The sequence below is a fragment of the Mirounga angustirostris genome, unplaced genomic scaffold (assembly GCF_029215605.1).
Source record: "Mirounga angustirostris isolate CCGP_5_RB_7025 unplaced genomic scaffold, mMirAng1.0.hap1 SCAF_12, whole genome shotgun sequence".
Lineage (NCBI taxonomy): Eukaryota > Metazoa > Chordata > Mammalia > Carnivora > Phocidae > Mirounga > Mirounga angustirostris.
In genome coordinates, this window is record NW_026991720.1 from 10,996,699 (window position 1) to 11,015,070 (window position 18,372).

Genomic DNA, 18,372 nt, shown 5'->3' on the forward strand with positions numbered 1-18,372 from the left:
TATGTAAGACCCCGGGACAGGAAAAACTTGAATATGTTCAAGGTGCTGGAAGGACAAGAGCAGTCACCCGAGATTCAGTTGGAGCTGCTGGAGTGGGTTGTGCAGAGCTATCGTAAGAAGTTTGCATTTTCCTCCAAGTCTAGTGGGAAGTCATTCCAGCATATCAATAGAAGAGTGACACGTGGCTTAGTGTACATTTTCAGACTATTGTGCAAGCCTGTGGAGGAATGGATGACAGCCCAACAGGAGAGGAAACAAGGAGACAAGGCTAGGGAGCTGTCGCTTAGGGACAGGCAGGGGAGGATCGGGGCCTGGACCACAGTGGTGATGACCCGGAGATGCAAAGAGCTGGAGACGCATTGTGGAGGTATTTTGACAGTTTATACATCAGCTGGGAGGGAGGCAGGGAAATCAAGGGTGATTCCAACAGGGTGGTGATACAAAAATAAAGAGGACTGGGGGCGTCCCAAGTTGTGTGGTGGGAATCAGGAGTTTAGTTTGAGAAGTCTGAGAGGCCTCAGTGTTTGTCCTGGCCCATGAGCCCAAGTCCACGGAGAAGCCAGCAGTCGGGCCTTGGAGCAGAATCTCTAAGAGGTCAGATCAGAAATTAGATCCCTGGACTCAAGATGTACGTAACAACGTCTAGTTCATCTTTATTTCCACATACGGTTTTTCCCATCTCTGTTGCTCTTTTTCCCTCCCCCTGGGCCTGCTCTGGCAGCCTGCCTAAATTCCAGGCACCCAAAGCGCATACTCCCTTGCACCAAGTTAAGAGCCCATGCAGCATCCAGTTTGGGAGATAGAGACAGAAGCCTTTTGCAAACTGAGACTGGGTCTAGCAGCCTATCTGGTTCTACTGCTCCCTGGTCTTTCCCACAAACTGAATGACAGGTTTTGCAGGCCTAATTATTTCTCGGGTAATCAATCTCAGCTCCTATCATTTCACTTCTCTACCTCACTATATGGGAGCCTAGTATTTCCCCATTTGCCCTTCCATGCAAAGGAAGCCTCTCCCAGCTTCTAACCCACACGAGTGATCTTGCTTGATTGATATCAAGCACAAGGAGGCATTTAAAGACAAGGGCAGGTCATCTGCAATCCCAAAGCCTTAGAATTGTCCCCCTAATGTTAATCAACCTAAAAATTAGGAGTCGCCACAGGGAAGAGGAGCCTGCTGACCATGACATGACCTCACTTTTCACACCATTCACCAGACCTGGAGGGTACCTCGGTCGTGGGGGACAAGGAAGGCTTCAAAGCCCAGGAGGACACAAGTCCATGTCCTGGAAGGACCAGTAGAACCGTAAGGACCACCACACTCTGGCCAGAAGACCGAGCTCTCTTCCTACACACTAAGGCCTCCTGGTAGAGCACTTTTTCCCAGGGGGCACCGACCCAGACCAGAACACCAGAAAAATTGGTCAAGTCACTGGCAGAGGTGGAAAATACCAAACGAAGAAAACACTGTGTTCAGGGACTCTTACTCTCATAAAAGCTGCCCTGCTGGCCTGTCAGGTTTATGACCTCAGACTCCCTGACTCCTCCCTGATGATCAACACTTTAGCCCAACACCTGTCAGCCTGGCTGCCTATTTCTGCGCAATGAACAACTTGGCAGCTCCTCATGGGCTTGGGACTGTAAAAACCATGGACCATATAGATCAATCACTAACTGAAAGAGATTTAAAAAAAAAAAAGTCTGTAAGAGAAAAAAATTAGAAGCTTTATTTCAAATTTGTTCTTAGTTTTGAAAAATGTAAGGCTTTAAGTTTTTTCCAATAGGTGGAGAATGAATTGCAGTATCACTCAATAAATTCTGAAGCCTGAAACATTATGGAACTGTGTGACTAAGGGAAGAAAAGACTCAAAATTATATAGGAGAATTACAATCCTGGAGAACATATGTAAAACACAATAAACATGCTCTGAGGAACTATACAGACTTAATAACTGAGGTTGTTATTTAACAGCAAATTGTTTTTCCTTTTCTAATCCTTCAGTATTTACCAATATTTTCCTAATAAATTTGCATTCCTATTATGAACAGAGACATTGCTATTGTTTTACTTTTTTAAAAATTCATTTTAAGTAGATGCATCAGGGTGGCTCAGTGGGAGCATGGAGCCCACTTAAAAAAAAATAAGACAAAGTTTATTTTAAGTAGGCTCCATGCCCAGTGGAGGCTTGGACTCATGACCCTGAGATCAAGAGTTGCATGTTCTACAGACTGAGCCAGCCAGGCATCCCTACTGTTTTACTTTTTAAAACAAGTTAGACATAAATTCCTCTGCTTTCCTATCCACAGCCCTGTGAAAGAAATAGATACAATTTATCCAATAGATATAATTTAAATCTAAATGTTTTAAAATTGCTGTCAACAAAAGGTTATAGTTAGAGTGCTACTACACACAAAATATTATTACTTAATGTGAATTTAATGTAACTAAGTCCAGGAGAACTGAATTTGTGATCAGAACTCTGGGATCAACAATAAAAAAATTTTTTGAGATAACTGTATATTCACACAGTTGTAAGAAATGGTACAGAGAGATCCCATGCACGCATCACCCATATTCCCCCCAATGGTACCCTTGTACGTCACCATAACACACGATCACGCCGGGAGACAGACATTGGTGCTAGCCACAGACCTTACTCAGATGTCCCCAGTTTCACACACATTTACCTGTGTGGGTATATGTATATACCCAGTTCTAGGAAATTGTATCCCAGGTGTAGGTTCATGTGACTGTCACTGGCCAAGCTTCAGAACATTCCCATCACTGTGGCTCCTTGAATAGCCAGGGCTCCCTCTAAGCCTCCCTCTCCTGCTCCCTAACTCCTGCCAGTGGTGATTAACTTTTGGTCAATGAGCAATTATTGATCTCCCACGTGCAAATCACTGCGCCAAGCACTGAAGGACTGTGACAGAAACATAAATTGTGCCAAGCACTAAAGGACCGTGACAGAAATAAAAAGTTGTATAATCTGGTGATTAAGAGGACAGGTAGGAACCAGACTAACTAGGTTCAAATGTTGGGTGTGCCACTTACTGGCTGTGTGACCTTGGCAAAGTACCCAAGCTCTACACCAGTTTCTTCCATAAAATGTGGCTAATAATAGTACCTCCTGGGGTTATTATAAGGATTCAGTGAGTTGGTATTTGTAAAGCAAGTAGAAAGTGCCTGGCATGAAGAGATGTATGTTAACACTCAAGAACTCACAATCCAGCAGAGAACATACAAAACTCTAATCAGGTCAGCCTGTGTTGAGTGCGGGAATATCAATGCAAACCCAGCGCAGTGGGAGGACCTGGGAGGGAGCTGCTCATTCCAGCGTGGAAAGCTGAGGTAGGCTTCACAGAAAAGAGAATATTTGGGTTGGGCTTTGAAGTATGAGTAAGACTTTGACAGAAATAAAAGGGAAGGGATGGTGTTTCGTGCCCATAAAACGACATGACCTGTGGCCCTGAGGCAGGAGAAGGCAAGAGCCATTCTGAGAGAGGACAAGGTTTGAACAAGAGCCTGTGAGGAGACTGGAGGGGCGGGCAGGGGAAGTGGCTTCGGACGGAGTCTGAGGGAAGGCTGGGGCCAGGTTCTGAGGCATCCTGAATGCCATGCAGTAATTACCACTAGAACTCTGCAGTCCTGGAGTAGACTAGCATAGAGCAGAAATTGCTCCAACACTCCAGAACGCTGGGAGGAGACCATCAGAGCAGATGGGAAAGTACTTCCTAAATCACAAAACACAGCAATGTGGTTTCTGCAGCCCGGTTCAAAACGAAAGCAGCAGCAACCCCAGGTCTTAAGCATGGTCACTATTCTTGGTAGAAGTACGAAATCTTGAGTGTTTGGGGCATAGGGATTAAAGGTTATTAGGCTAACTCACACCAGAACCTGTGTTCTCCCTGCCAGGAGATTCCCACCCTAGCCAGGTGTTCTCAATGCCCCAAACCAGCAACCTCCAACTGTCCTCTCCTGGGATTTCCAAAGGAAGCCACTGGGCACCATCAGTTCGGTCGTCATGGGCCCACGGTGTTTATCTGATCACTGGCCCTCTGTCCTCTTCAGACTCAGGTGTCCTGGTTCTTGAACCTGAGACTGACTCCAGCTGCCCTCCCCTGCCTTGGACAGGTGCCTCTCCCCCTGGTTGTTTCGGGGTCCTCACCGCCCCGTGTGCCGTGACTCTCTTCTCTCCCTACCCAGGGCCTGTTCAGATTTCTGTCTTTCACAACCCACCTCTCTGGTCCCAGGCCTTCCAATGACCTGTTGCCGCCTCTGCCTGGGTGTGGCAGGTAGGACGAGAGCAAATTACCCTGCTTCTGCTTTGACGTTTTTCCCAACCAGCCACCTTCTGCTTATTTTTCTCACCGTACGTAGTAAGAGAAGGACAAAGAATGCTTATTCCATTTGCCTAACCTAATGGTCCAGTCAGTTCCACACAGACTGAGAACATGCCTGATGACATTGCTTAGTAGCATCAGACATGTTTCTTTTTTTCTGTTATTCTCCTATTCACGAGAAGAAAAAGATGTTGGAATAAAGGATTCTTGGTAAGAGGGTGGTAGTGGTGGTTTATAATTTGACTCCGAAAACTAAGAACCCCCCAAACTAAAAATAAACCCTTCCTTCTAAGCAAGGTTGAGCAATGAACTTGTCTGAACACCACCAAGATGAAATCTAACTAAACCAGACTTAGGAATAATTATTCCCAAGCACTCCTAAAACAAATGTCCTTGCCCTCCCTTATAAAGAGTGGTCTTCCTCCCCTACCCCTGCCCTTGCAGCTGATCTATGAGGGAGGACTTTTAACAGCGTGTATCATCAATACAACCCCTTCCCGAGGAAACACCTCAAGATGTTCTTCTAAGCCTCAAGAGGCCAAATTCACTCAAAGCAATGAAATCAAATTTTCATGTAAATAGACAAACAGTATGTCATTTGGGGGAAAAAAAAAAAAAAGCCACACAATGGCCAGCCAAGAATAGCAACAAAGAAAACTTAAATTTTTCTAACGTCATAGTCCAAGCCCAACAAATTCAACTATTTATGTGTTTAGAAAAATGCCAACATCTTCAATTCCCTAAAACGCAGAGCAGACACTTTTATACAATTAGATCTTGAATCTATTAATAAATTAAGTGTGCTGGCTTCTCCTTGCAGTAGACACCCCAGTGAAGGTCAAAAGGTCATTCCCGCGCACACACACACACACACACCCTCCCCCCCCCCAATTTCCCCCACGCTCATCCCCAGGATGATTTTAATTGACTGTTTTTGAAAGGTCTAGGAGTGTCTCAAACTCTAACATGTATAAAAATCACCTGAGGGGCTTGTTACAATGGCTATTTCGGAGTCCCTCTCTAGACCTACCAATTAAATTTCTGGGAATGGGGCCCGGGAGCCACATTTTGCACAAATTCCCTAAGAAATTCTGATCTAGGGTCAAGTTAGGAACACTCTTTGAGAAACAATAGGTCAAAAGAGAGTAAGACTGGAGAACTCTGGGCATGGGAAGCAGGCGAGCTGAGGTGGAGAGAAAGGGGCCAGGATTTGGAAGGCTCCTGCCCTGTTAGGGAGCTTGGTCTTTCCCTTCTGGGCAGGCAGAGGCCACTGCAGGGTTTTAGGCAGGGCTGGGGCAAGGTCAGCTTTGCATTTAACTTGCCTCTTCTCTTAATCTTCAGCTCATAGCTCATGTGTCATCCTCATCTTTCCTGCTCCCTCAATCCTAGGCCAGGAGAGATTCCTGTTCCTCTGGGCTCCTAAGAGCCTGTGCATACTCCTAACTCACCACTGACCACCCTGTATTGACATAGTCCATTTACCTATAGAATTATTCTAGTCCCCTCTATACCAGTAAGCTTCTGCAGGCAAGGAATTGACTTGTGCACAGGGCCTGGCATACAGTAGGTGTCCTATAAATGTTTAATCAAGCCAATTATTGTGTTCCATTTACAACCATATCACCATCTGAGGGTCCTGGCAGAGAGCAACCTCACTGCCCCCCATGCCCTGCTCACAAGGCCCCCAATGTTTCATTTCCGGCTGAGAAACGGAGCCCTATTTCTAAACCTTTCATTTATCAGAGGATATTAGTCTTATGGGGGCGGATTAAAACAGATTCCTGAAGTTCTGATCATACTGTCATGAAGTTAACTCGTTTATATTTTTATGTTTCAAACAGAACTAAATCTGACCGCTCTCCCAAGTCCTCAAAGGAATGGAGGCCCAAGAAAACAGACAGGTGATTACAGCAGGAAAGCACCTGCTGTCCAGGCTCTTCTAAGCCTTAAAAGCAAAACACCTGGATTCTGTTCTGGACGCCGCGCCCCCCCACCCCCCTCCCCAGCTGCCAGCACCTGTTTCAGTCTGGCCCGTGCTTTCCACTCTGGGTCAGACACGGACCTAAGGAGGCGGCAGTGAGAATTTTAAACTCTGTACAACTTTGTTTAAAGGCAAGAAACGCGCTATGAACGAGGAATGACGAACATCACCCGTGTGAGAGCTCCCTTAGGGGGCTCCCCGGCATTCTCTGGGACCTCAAGCACCGGGGGAACGACCAGGAACCCTGCGCGGCCCCGAGCGCTCCTTCCCCGCGCGTCCGCGCACCCTGCCCTCGCGCAGCCTACCTGGCCGCGCCGGCTCCTTCAGCCTGCTCGCCGTCCCCGAGGCCAGCTCTGGGCGCCCGGGACCCTCGAGGCGGAGGCGGCTTGGGGGCTCCTTCCGCTGAGGCCTGCAGAAGCTCCAGCGAGCCCAGCGTGCGGGGCTCCCTCCTTTGAGGCTCCAGGGGGGCCTTGCTCCCGCTAGCACGGAAGGGCCGGTCCCCGGGGCGCGGGGCGCACGACTGTCGCCAGCCCTGGGAGGCCCGGCGGCCCTGCTCCGGGCGCCGCGGCTGAGGGGAGGGGCGGCGGGCCGCACACCTGGGCCCGGGGGGCGGGGCGGGGCGGCCCCCGGCCCGCGCGGCCCTGCAGCTGCGCCACGCGCCTGCCGCCCGGGAGGGGCTCGCCCCGGCGGCGCGGTGCGGGGCGCGGGCTCGGGCTCCCCGGGGCCCGGGCGGCCCCTGCGCACCTGCCCGCCGGCGAGGCTTCATTAGGCCGCGCGAGGGCAGCCCCGCCGCTCTCCGAGGCGGCGTGAGTCCGGGCCATGGAACCCACCCAGGAGCCCTGCCCGGAACCGCGGGGTGAGCGTGGGGCGGGCGTGGGAGGCTGACGCCGGCGGGGTTGGCCCCGGCCGCGCGGCCCTAGTCGGCTGACTTCGGGGTCGGGTGAGCGGAGGGGCTGGCGGTGCCGGGGGGGGGGGTCCTTCACAGGAGGCCCGGCACCGTGCGCCCTCCCTCCGTCCCTGAGGTCGTCTCTCTGCACGCCGGCGGGGAACCCCCGGACCCTTGTCCTCTAGGTTCCCACACCCGTCCCTTTTCCTACCAAGGCCTACCGCTCTGACATGTCGCATTCATTGAGCACCTACTAGGTGCCAGGTTCGCTAGGCTACAAGCTGGCCTAAAACGCTGGAAACCCAGAGTGTCCCTGCGCTCTCCTTCCTCATACCACCAGCCAGCCTGTCGTTGTCCCTGCTCTAAGCAGGGACAAGATCCAGTCTTAGAGGCAGCAGACTCGATCTCTCTCTCCTCCCAGTGCACTCCCAGCTTCACCGTTTGTCCCTTAGAAATGCCTGAACAGATTCCTGTCCCTTGACTCACATTCCTGGGGGGGAGGTCTGGGGTGCAAAAACCCAGACAACTCTCAGAAAGTAAGCACCCCCCCAAATTAGGACTGCTCTCCTACCATCTGTGTATGTGAGCTCAGGCCCCCTCATGGGTGCATATATTTGCTCACATTTTTCAAAGCAGTGGATTATCTAATTCGATGGTTACAATAGCCAAGCAAGAAAGGTAAACCTAGAATTACTACCTCTTTGTCGAGTGGACAAATGAAAGCTTGAGGCCAAACGGGAAACTGGCGGCAGAGTAGGAAGCAGCACGTCCTCTAAGGCCAGGCTCTTCCTTCTCCCTGGTGCTAAGGTCAGTGGGTGCTGTTCCCCACAGGCCAGGAAGGTGGAGGCAAGCCCCTGGCTGCTGGGCCAGAGGAGGAACTGCTGCAGAGTCCAGCCCCCCACACTCGGGATGCCCCAAGTGAGGAACTGTCCCCCTCCCGCCCGGTCGCTGGGGAGAAGCTGCCGTCAGAGGCCCCTGGAGAACCCGCTGGGGCAGATACTGGGAGGGTGAGCCAGCCATCTGGCTCTGGGACTCTCCACAAAGACACAGTTATGGCCCCACCTAGACCCCAGCCTCCCGGGGAAGGCTGTTCCTTCCCAGTGAGAGAGGCAAAGCCAGGGAAGAGGTCCTACTCTCCAGCCTCCAGTAAGCAGAAAACGCCCAGTGTCGGGGGTCTGGCCTCCGCATCATCTCCTGGTGTCATTAACTTGGCCCATGCCACACACAACCTAGTGCCTTGCGGGTCAGGCCGGGGGCCCTGCCATCTGGCCAACCTCCTCAGCACACTGGCTCAGAACAGCCAAAACACAGATCAGAAGAGGACCCCGGAAGTGACCTGCCAAGTTCGGAAAAAGACTCGGACCCTATACCGCTCAGGTAAGTCCCTGAAGGTGAGAGACCATCTAAGAGAGCTGGTGTCATCTCTGGGAAATGTGAGCTCAACAGAGAACACAGTAGCTCCAGGAGATTGCAGTGTGGGTAATTTGTACATCCCCTTGTCCTGAATCCTCTCTTGACCTGTGGCAGGGCCACACCCTGTGACCCTCAATGGGTTGCCTCATCAGAAAGTGATATTGGGACCAGGTTAGAAAGAGCAGGAAAGTAAACACCACACAGTTCCCTGCCACAAAGCCCAGGAGAGTGAGAGAAGGCTCCAGCCCAATGGGAAACTTAGTTGCAAGGCTCTGGGCAGACCCTTGGGTTGGGGACAATGGTCTCGTCTGGAAGGCATCTGTCTTTCTCCTCTGCTGCCACATCACTCTTTGTCCTCATGCAAGTTTCTTCTTCTTCCAGACCAGCTGGAGGAGCTAGAAAGGATCTTTCAAGAAGACCACTACCCAGACAGCGATAAGCGCCGGGAGATTGCCCAGACGGTGGGAGTCACCCCCCAACGGATCATGGTAAAGGGGGTTGGCCAACGGGTCTCAGGGTGGAGGAGAAACCACCAACTGGAACTCTTGAGCACAGCAAGTGCTCAGCATCTCCCTTTAGGGGCCGAGGTTAGGTCTTAGATCTGGCTGTGTTCCTGCCTATTTCCATGTTGCTACCGCCTCAGATTAGACAAGGAAAATACCTCAGAGCTATCTAGATGAATCTTTTCATAAAACTACTCTTGCAGAGAAAGGCGTCAGAAGCCAAGTGGTAAAGTGACCTCCTAAAGTCATCCGGCTCATTGTGCAACAATCAGAGCCTGAGTCATAGTCTCTGCCGAGCTTCTGGAACTCTTCAAGGGTCTCTCCCCTACAGGTGTGGTTCCAGAATCGCCGGGCAAAGTGGCGAAAAGTGGAGAAGCTTAATGGGAAGGAGAACAAGGGCAGTCCTGCAGGCCCTGCCCCTACCCCTGCCAGCAGTCAGTGCAGGTAGAACTTCTCCTCTTCCTGGATCTCATCCCCATAAGTAGGAAGTGGGCTCTAAGCTGGGCTCTTGGGGTCTAGAAGGAGAGAGTGTTGGAAAGTTGGCCATGAGGGCTGGAGTTCTTGGCTGATATTTAGAGAGACTTTGGATGGAGGGGGTCGGGAAGTTGCCAGGGTCTTGCAGGAAGGCAGTGTTTGGGACTCTGGTGTCCCTTTCCCTGCACTGAAGCCTTGGTCTAAATCTAGGGACACTAGGGCTACAGTCTTCACTCTGCCTGCCTCTAGCTCAGCAACTGAGCTGCCACCTTCTATGTCCCTGGCACCAGAGCCTGGAACCTTCCCTCAGGAGCCCCCTCTAGATACTCTTACAGGTAAGCTGACCACCTTCTGAGGGTTATGTGGGTGGGGGTGGGGGGCGGAAATGGCAGCTGGAAAGACAGGGTCCTTTCTAGATAGACAGAAAGGTAGGCCACTGATCTCGAGGGTTTTGGTCCAGTGGGGCCTATTCAAGGGGAACTGGGCATGGCACACTTCTAACCATCCATAATCCCAAATCTGCCTCCCCATTTTCTTACCTTTGTAACCCCTCTTTGACTTTGGTTCCTAGAGCCCCCCATGCTGCTGACCTCTGACCAGACTCTGGCCCCAACCCAACAAAGTGAGAATACTCAAAGGGTGGCAGTGACCCCACCACTCTTCAGCCCCCCACCTGTTCGAAGAGTCAACCTTCCTTTTCCCCTGGGCCCTGTCCCTACCCCCCAAACGATGCCTCTGCTGCTGGATACTCCTGGCAGTGACAACAGTCACAAAGATGGCCCCTGTGCGTCCTGGGGGACAAGGTATGGAGCCTAATGGGGTGGTCACCTGAGTTATCTTGGGAGGGCATAGAAGGGAAAAAGACAGATCTAGCGGGGGGGGGGGGGGGCGGTTAGCTGAGAGAAGCAAGGAGTCCTAATTGTGATGAGGATTAAAAGCTTACATAGATTTGAGGTGGGAAAGGTCTAGATTATCACAGGAAAAAAGTAGGAAAGAAGGTGAGAAGCCAGGAACAGAAAGAGAAAGAAGAGGAAGAGGCAAGTCTGGGTTCATGGAGATATGGGGAAGGACTCACCTACTGGGTGGTCACAGTGAGGAAGCTACCCCTGAGTCTCACAAAATACTCCTTTGTCCCCCACAGTGTCACCCCACCATCCACCTGTTCATACTTGGAAGAACTGGAACCCCAGGATTACCAGCCGAGCCCCCAGCCAGGGCCATTCCCGTTCTCCCAGGCTCCACAGAGCCAGCTTTACCAACCACCTCAGCCTCAGTTTTCCTACCTGCATCCCTTCCCCTTCCCCACATCCCACTCCCTGATGCCTCCGCTGCTGGATGACTCCCTCTTCACATCGCCTTACGGCCCCAGCACGGGTCCCTCTCAGGGCTACTTCCCCGGCCCCCCAACAGGGCAGATGGTGCTGCAGCCACCTGCTGGGAACGTGGGTGAGTTGGGGCTGGAAGAGAAGGTGCCCATTGTGACTGAGGAAGGTGAGAAGGGGCAGGGAGCCTCCCTGGCTGAAGGGCAGGCGGTGAGCGCATCACCTCTCCGTGGCCCTGGTTGGCTTTACGAAGCTCTTTGGGTCTCTCTGGGGAGCTGCAGAGCAGAGTGAGAGCTTTGGAGTTACGCAACTGAAGTTTTAAGTCCAGCTCAGCCATTCCCAGTTTTGCTGAGTCTCCGTTTCCCCGGACTCTAAAATGGGAATAGTAGTCCTCTAGCAGGGAGGGACTTGCTGAGGGTTAGAAAAAATAGGAGGGAAAAAACAGTATGAGGGAAATACACAGAGTAAATGGCAGCTGACCTGAGCATTCTGACAGGCCAGCTGGACCTCTGAAATCTGGGCGCAACCATCATAGTAAGACTAAATTCCATTAGAAAGCGAGGAAGGATGTGTGCCGTCCGTTCCCGGTCTCCCTGCTGCCCACGCGAGGGGGCACTGGCCTGACCCACAGGCCCATCTGTGTCGACGCTACCGAACCACAGAACCTTGAGTCAGGAGCACGCCCGGCCCTGTGGGGGAGCTCCTGGTGCCAGTGCTTCACCCCCACTGGGTTCCTAAGCTGTGTTTCCGTGGGAGGCGGCGGGGAGTCTGTCACAGTATGTTCAGCTCTGGTGGGTACCCTTAATCCTGTCTCATCTTTCCTGCACTCTTTGACTCCACAGGTATGGCCCCCTGGAATGACCTCTGCTTGCCAGAACTGCCTTTCTCTGGTCCCTTCTGTCCACAAGCCCTGGGGCAGCCCCCCGGAGGTGATAGCTTCTTCCCGGATCTGTTCCCAGCCCCCTACGCTCCGGCTGTGAGCAGGCAGCCTTCACCAGGTGCCGCCCAGCTGCCGGAAGCGGCCAGACCAGGAACGGGGCCCTTCCTTGGCAAGGTCCAAGAGGAGCAGCCTGCCACCTCTGCGGAGGAGCCCTCAGTGCCCCAGGAGGTCCGAGAGGAAGACAAGAACAGCTGTGGCCCCTAGTCGTGGCGCCAAGGAGTGGAGGGGTGGGTGGGAGAGGAGACAGCAGTGTTAGGAAGGACTGTGGACTCTGTTGACTGGGGTGGAAGTCAGACGATCCCCCCTCTGTGGGCTCACCTTGCCTGACCTGATTTGCGAAGGATGAGGGCCAGCCCCACCCTTTCCTCCACACCCCTGTAGGGCAGCCCTGAGAGAAAGAATGGTCCCTCTGACTTCTGAATTCTTTGTAAGTTTATGTTTCCTTTCCTTGCCAGACAAATGAGCCAGTGTCTGTTGTAAGCAGTAAACTAGTTTACTCTTGGGTTTCTCTTAGTATGTGTGTCTGCACTCACAAATTAAAAGCTACATTTCTTTCACTGCCTTCCACTCAGCTGACCAGTTGTTGGATGCAGTCCTAGCTATCCCAGGCGAGTTCTCCTTTGGGCATGATCTCGTGGAGCCTGGCATCCTCCATGGGCCCATCTCTCCGGCTGGGGGAGAAATCAGGCATGTTGGGCCTTGTCTTCAGTCCTGGCATTAAATCATGTTCTATTCCCAAACTCAGGACTGAACCTGAGCAAATCTGAGCCTAGACCTCTCTCTGGAATCCCCTGTAGGGATAGGATGACAAGAGACACTCAAGGATATTTTAGGTCAAGTCTTCAGCATTGTGAACCACAACTCATTCTTCCAAAGCTGTTTTTTTTTGGGGGGGGGGGGGGGAGGTGAGAGGTGTAGGAATGAGGAGTGGGAGCACCAAGAAGAGAATGTTCATATATATATATATAATATTTAGCACCCCACATCTGATGGCCCTACAGTGCCCAAATAGCTAGGATTTCAGGGCCATTGATTCAAACTACATCACTGCATTTGGTGAGTGTGTATGTCTATACCATCCTGGACCTCGAAATGCTATGATTATTGAAAAGTATACTTTTTTCCCCCAAAAAACTTGTGTTATTAAGTAGTTGTTAACTTATGTTTGTCATAATAGTTCTAGAGTCGTGACTCATAAGAACCAAAAATTTCGGCAAAATATTTGGAAATGGAGAAGAAACTTCTTGGTTACACAAGAACACCTATGTGTGCATCTCTGTAGGGTTTTATGGACCAATGGTAGCTCTGCTCAGCTATCCTAGTAGTCATCCCTTCCTGCCACTTGAGGATCATAACAGTCAGGCATCGACAGCCTTAATTTAGGGATTAGAATGTGTACATTGAAATATGAAAGGACTTGTGTTATGATACATATCTGGCTCTTTTAAAGTATACATTTCACAAATCTCTTTTGTTTTCACATTCCCATAAGGCCCATGGCATGAGCAGCCTAAAAGCAGACATAAGGGGGGAAGATGGAGAGTTCTCACCGGTCAATCACATGCTACTGTTCCGCTCTTTCCAAAAGCCACCACAATGTTCCGTTGCTTTCAAAGGCCTGTGGGGTGGCTGGGTATTTTCCCCACCAGCTCTTAATTGGTTCAGGCTCCTGCCGCTCAGATTAGAAGCAAGGGAGTATGGAACAAATGCAACAGTGTTGACATCTAAAGCCAAGAACTGGAGGGAAATAGACTTCAAGGTCTATGCCTGGGGCGCCTGGGTGTCTCAGTCAGTCAAGCATCTGCCTTCAGCTCAGGTCATGATCCCAGGACCCTGGGATTGAGCCCTGTGTCAGGCTCCCTATTGGGAACCTGCTTCTTCCTCTGCCCCTCCCCTCTGCTGGTGCACTCTCTCTCTCTCTCTCAAATAAATAAATAAGATCTTTAAAAAAAAAAAAAAAGGTCTATGCCTACCTGCAACACTTGGCTAAAAAGCGTTACATATTCTAATGGCAGACTAAAAATAAAATGAGAACTAAGAAATAATGATAGACCAGAGAAAATGGTGAAAAGTTATTAGAAGTGTAGAATCCTAGAGGTAGAAGAAACTGACAAGCTGACAAGTCCAACCTCCTGACAAACCCCGGCGTCTCCTCCATGCCACCACAGATGATCACAGTCTTGATTTTCCAGTTGCAGGTGACAGAGGTGGCCGGCTAGCTCGCCTACACAAGTGGCCACAGAATTTCTGAAAGCTCTAATTATTACTGAGTTCTTTCTTCTGCTAGGAAGAAGTCACTATTGTTTAATTGATCTGTTTTGCTTTCCATGTGCTTACAAAGAATAAATCTACTACCGTGTGTCATCCCTCTAAGCCTTGCCCTCCCGTGGCTTGCTCTCTCTCCTTACCACCCTGCGTGCCTCTCTTCAAATGAAGAGGACCTTATGGATGTTCCTTTTAAGAGGGTGCCAGAACTGAACCTGACTTTAATGCAGTCTGGCCCACTGCATTGTACAGTGTGACTGTCCCCTCCCTCAGAAAGGACACTCTTTTCTATTGTTGTCTGGAGAGGAATTAGATTTTTTTTTCCCCCAGCCACTTCATATTCTTGGTCCCAAACTTATTGTCAGCTATGACCCCTAGGTTATTTTAATAGAAACTGTTTTAAAATCATTCTCTTACTTTGTATTTGGAGAATTGATATTTTTGAATCCAAATAGACAAAAATATACATTGTTCGGTCTCATCTGGTTAATTGTAGCCCATTATTGAGTCTGTTAAGATGATTTGGAGTCCTGCTATAGCATTCCCATTGTTTGCAATTTTGCTCTCTGCAAATTTGATCAGTATGTTTCTACACTTTATAATCATCATTAGTAAACAAGTAATTACAGAACATTTTGACATCCCTTCTTGAAAATACTCCCTTAATGAGCACTTTTTTGGGCTGAAAGTTAAATTGGCTAAAAATCCTCAACTATACTATGATCCAGGGCCATCCTTTGTTATCTCCAGGATTTTGAAAACACATTTTGGGAAAAAACTGTGCTGTATGGCTCACTAAAATCAAAACATATTCTCTTCATAGCACTCTAATGATTTAATATTCTTGTAAACCTAACAACATAGTAAATGAGATTAGTTTGGCATGGCTTATCTTAGGAGACACTGATTGTCTTTCACGATTATTTTTTATCTAACATCTTTTAATAGTCTCTTCTAGAAATTTATGACAATTACACATTAAATTTATTCTTCTTGGCTTCTACAAATCACGCCTTTAAAAATTAGGATAATTGCCTCTATTAAATCCTCGAGACCCTCTCCTGTTCTACTCCAGAAAAAAATCTAGATTTAAATCGGCTAGAAGATTGTTTGGGTTTTAAGATCATCTTATGTTTTTGTCCAAGTTTTTAAATTTCTAGAATATCATTCTTTCTGGAGAAGACCAGAATAAGAGTCAAGTGCTTCTGCTTTCTCTGTATTACACGTTGACATTATAACATCTGCCTCAAGGAGTATGTTTGTCCTCTCCCTGTTCTTCCTGTTCCCAGTCTGGTTTTATTGTCATCATAGCTAGTGTTATTGTTAGTAGTGGACTTTAGCATGTTTTGCAGCACGGAACTGCTTCTGGGCTTCACATTTAGAGAGATTATCCTTGGAATTCCAGAAGTGCTGCCTTTTAATATTTACGTCTTTTCAGTCCTTTTAAAATCTGAACTTGTGACCACTCTGTTACCTTCTGCAGGACTTCTTTCATTCATTATAATTGTGATTACATCTGTAGAAATATATTTTTCATAGTTCCACATCCGTGTGAGCCATCCTCATCTGGAAGGATACGATGCCTCTTACAGTTAGCCCTGGCTTTTGTTTGGGTTTTGGCTGGAATGCAGGAGAAAGTGTGCATTCTGGAGAGCCAAGGTCAGGTGCTCCTCTCCTTAGATCAAGGGGCCAGCCGCATCTCAGCATTCCTCTACCTCCCCTCCCCCCATGGCACCCTTATCCTCCTGACGTCATCACTCCCCGCACTGCAACCTTAGGGCTTTGCACTGGGCCAGAGCACAATCCTTCCTTGAAGACGCCAGGAAAAACCCTATCCTTCCAATTTAAGCTGTCACTATCACAAAATTTCCACTAGATGGCAATCTACCACCAGTTTCATTGTGGCCTTAAACTCTTCTTGTTTATAGTCAGAAAGCCCATGCTAATTTTTTCTCCAAAATACCCGAGAGCCACTAATATGAGGTTCAAAGATATTAATGTCATTTGGGTTGCAGCTTGGTTTGCCAGATAAAATATTAGATGTCCAGTTAAATTTGAATTGCAGACCAACAAATAATTTTTTAGTGTCAGTATGCTTCCTGCAATATTTGGGTGTTTTGTATTTTTATTTGCTCAATTTGGCAGCCCTAGTTGTAGCGCTTTGCTAAGGACATCTATGTCCATGAGAGCTTCACAATTCAAAATCTGTCCAGGAGGCCTCCAGCTCTCTACTCAGCGTTCTTGCATCTCAGGCTCCTGAGCAGTCCTGGGTTCACTGTAGGAACCCGGTTCATTTAGCAGCCCCCTCCCACCCGCCATTATAACTCTCCATACAGGCTCCACATGTGTCTAAAAACACTATAAGTCTCTTGGAGTCCTATTATTTTCTGTTCCTGTTAGCTTATTTTTTCCTATTATTTGTATATTTCTGAGATAGTCCATTAGAATTTATTTTTGACTGTTATATTTTAACATCATTTGCATAAGAAGAATACATAAAAATCAGCTGAAAAAGACAATTTGGCTTTTGGTGATTCCACTCCAAGTCTTAAATGGTCTTGACTAATTAAGAATAAGTCCGATTTCCTGGAAATGAAACATCTTCACCCACCTCGAAGGGGTGTTCTTTTAGTACAGACGGACAGTCTGGGAGATTTAGGGTTCTTACATTTGTGTTTAGTTTATACTGTTCTTTCAAAAATACCCTCTTATTTGAGTTTCATAACAAAGTCCTGAGAAATAAAGGCAGAGACATCCATTCTGTCAATCAGTGGAGGTTTACAAGCACCTACAGTACTGGGTGAGCACAAAGGTAAATGAAATGTCTTCCCGGCTTTCAGAAAAAGACACTCTTACTGGGGAGGACCGTTACAATGCAGGAGGACAGTGCTGTGCAGGGCTGTCCATAAGGACAAAGCTCGATGGAATCTACAAGAGGAAGCAGCCATGTCTGCTGGGGCTGAGAAAGCTTCAGAGTCCAAGGCCTTATTCCTGAAGGAAGAGTAGAATTTGGGTAAGCAGAGAAGGCAGGAAAGGGGATGTTGGGCAGAAGTATAGTGAGTATAAGGCCAACGAGATTGGGAGTTCAGAGAGGCTGGGTGTGCATGTAGGAGTGCAACAGAGGGGCAGTGGTGGAGGAGGAGGCTGGTAAGGAAGAGTGGGAAAAGCTGCAAGTACAATGCTAAGACCTCTGAGCTGTGTTCTTTGGTCGATTAGAGGCAACCACAGTGGTACCTCATCGGCATGACTTGCCCAGATTTGTGTTTTATTTATTTTTTAATTTTTTAATTTTTTTTTAAAGATTTTATTTATTTAATTTAGAGAGAGAGAATGAGAGACAGAGAGCACGAGAGGGAAGAGGATCAGAGGGAGAAGCAGACCCCCCGCCGAGCAGGGAGCCCAACGTGGGACTCGATCCCGGGACTCCAGGAGCATGACCTGAGCTGCAGGCAGTCGCTTAACCAACTGAGCCACCAGGCGCTCCCAGACTTGTGTTTTAGAAAGACAAATGGAGAACAAGGTCAGAGGGCTCAGAGAGGAGATGCAGGGAAACCAGACAAGGCTACTGAATTAATCCAAGTGAGAGACAACGAGAGCTGAGAGTAGGTTGCGCAAAGGTAGGAGAGGGTCAGATCGGAGAGATGTTTAAGAGCCAGAATCAGTGTGATATGATAGGCAATTCATTAAAAGGAATCAAAGTAAAAAGGAAGAGGACAAAGACCTTTCAACTAAGAAATGTTGTCAAGTGAGAAAGGAAATAATGGGCCAGGAGCTAAGCTGGGGACAGGGAGACTGTTGTGTTTGGGGATGCTGTGGTTGAAGTGCCTGTGTTTATCTGGGTGAATGTGTCTGAGGAGAAAAATATGGACCCAGAGTCTGTGACAGAGACGAGAACTAAAGGGTCTATGGCAACTACAGGATCTTTTCAGCATAGAAAATGCTAGTTGAGGTCCAGACACCACACAAAATTGCACAGCACGAAGCATGGAGAAAAGTGGTCTTAGGGTGGACTCGTGGAAACACCAAAGAAGAGCAGAAGAATGGGGCAGAAGAAAAGGTGGCATTGAGGAAGATAAGGAACAGCCTAAGAGTAGTGGTGGAAAGATCTGGAAGAGGTGTTGAATGGGCAAAGATCAAAAGCCCAATTGGGTCAGTAGGTCTAGAAAGGAGGTTGGAAAAATAATTGTGCACAATATATATAATTATCCCAATTCACAGAGGAGGACACTGAGGTTTAAATGATTTTC

General features: G+C 48.8%; 1 protein-coding gene across 1 annotated transcript; it reads left to right on the plus strand.

Annotated features, from left to right (window-relative positions):
- The first annotated feature begins 33 nt into the window (after positions 1-33).
- Positions 34-12,064, plus strand: NOBOX (NOBOX oogenesis homeobox). Its single transcript, XM_064575627.1, has 10 exons — positions 34-367; positions 1,209-1,365; positions 1,782-1,798; positions 8,040-8,585; positions 9,003-9,208; positions 9,456-9,568; positions 9,848-9,933; positions 10,170-10,401; positions 10,740-11,044; positions 11,763-12,064. The coding sequence occupies exons 1-10, from the start codon at positions 34-36 to the stop codon at positions 12,062-12,064; spliced, it is 2,298 nt and encodes a 765-aa protein (XP_064431697.1).
- Positions 12,065-18,372: the final 6,308 nt, after the last annotated feature.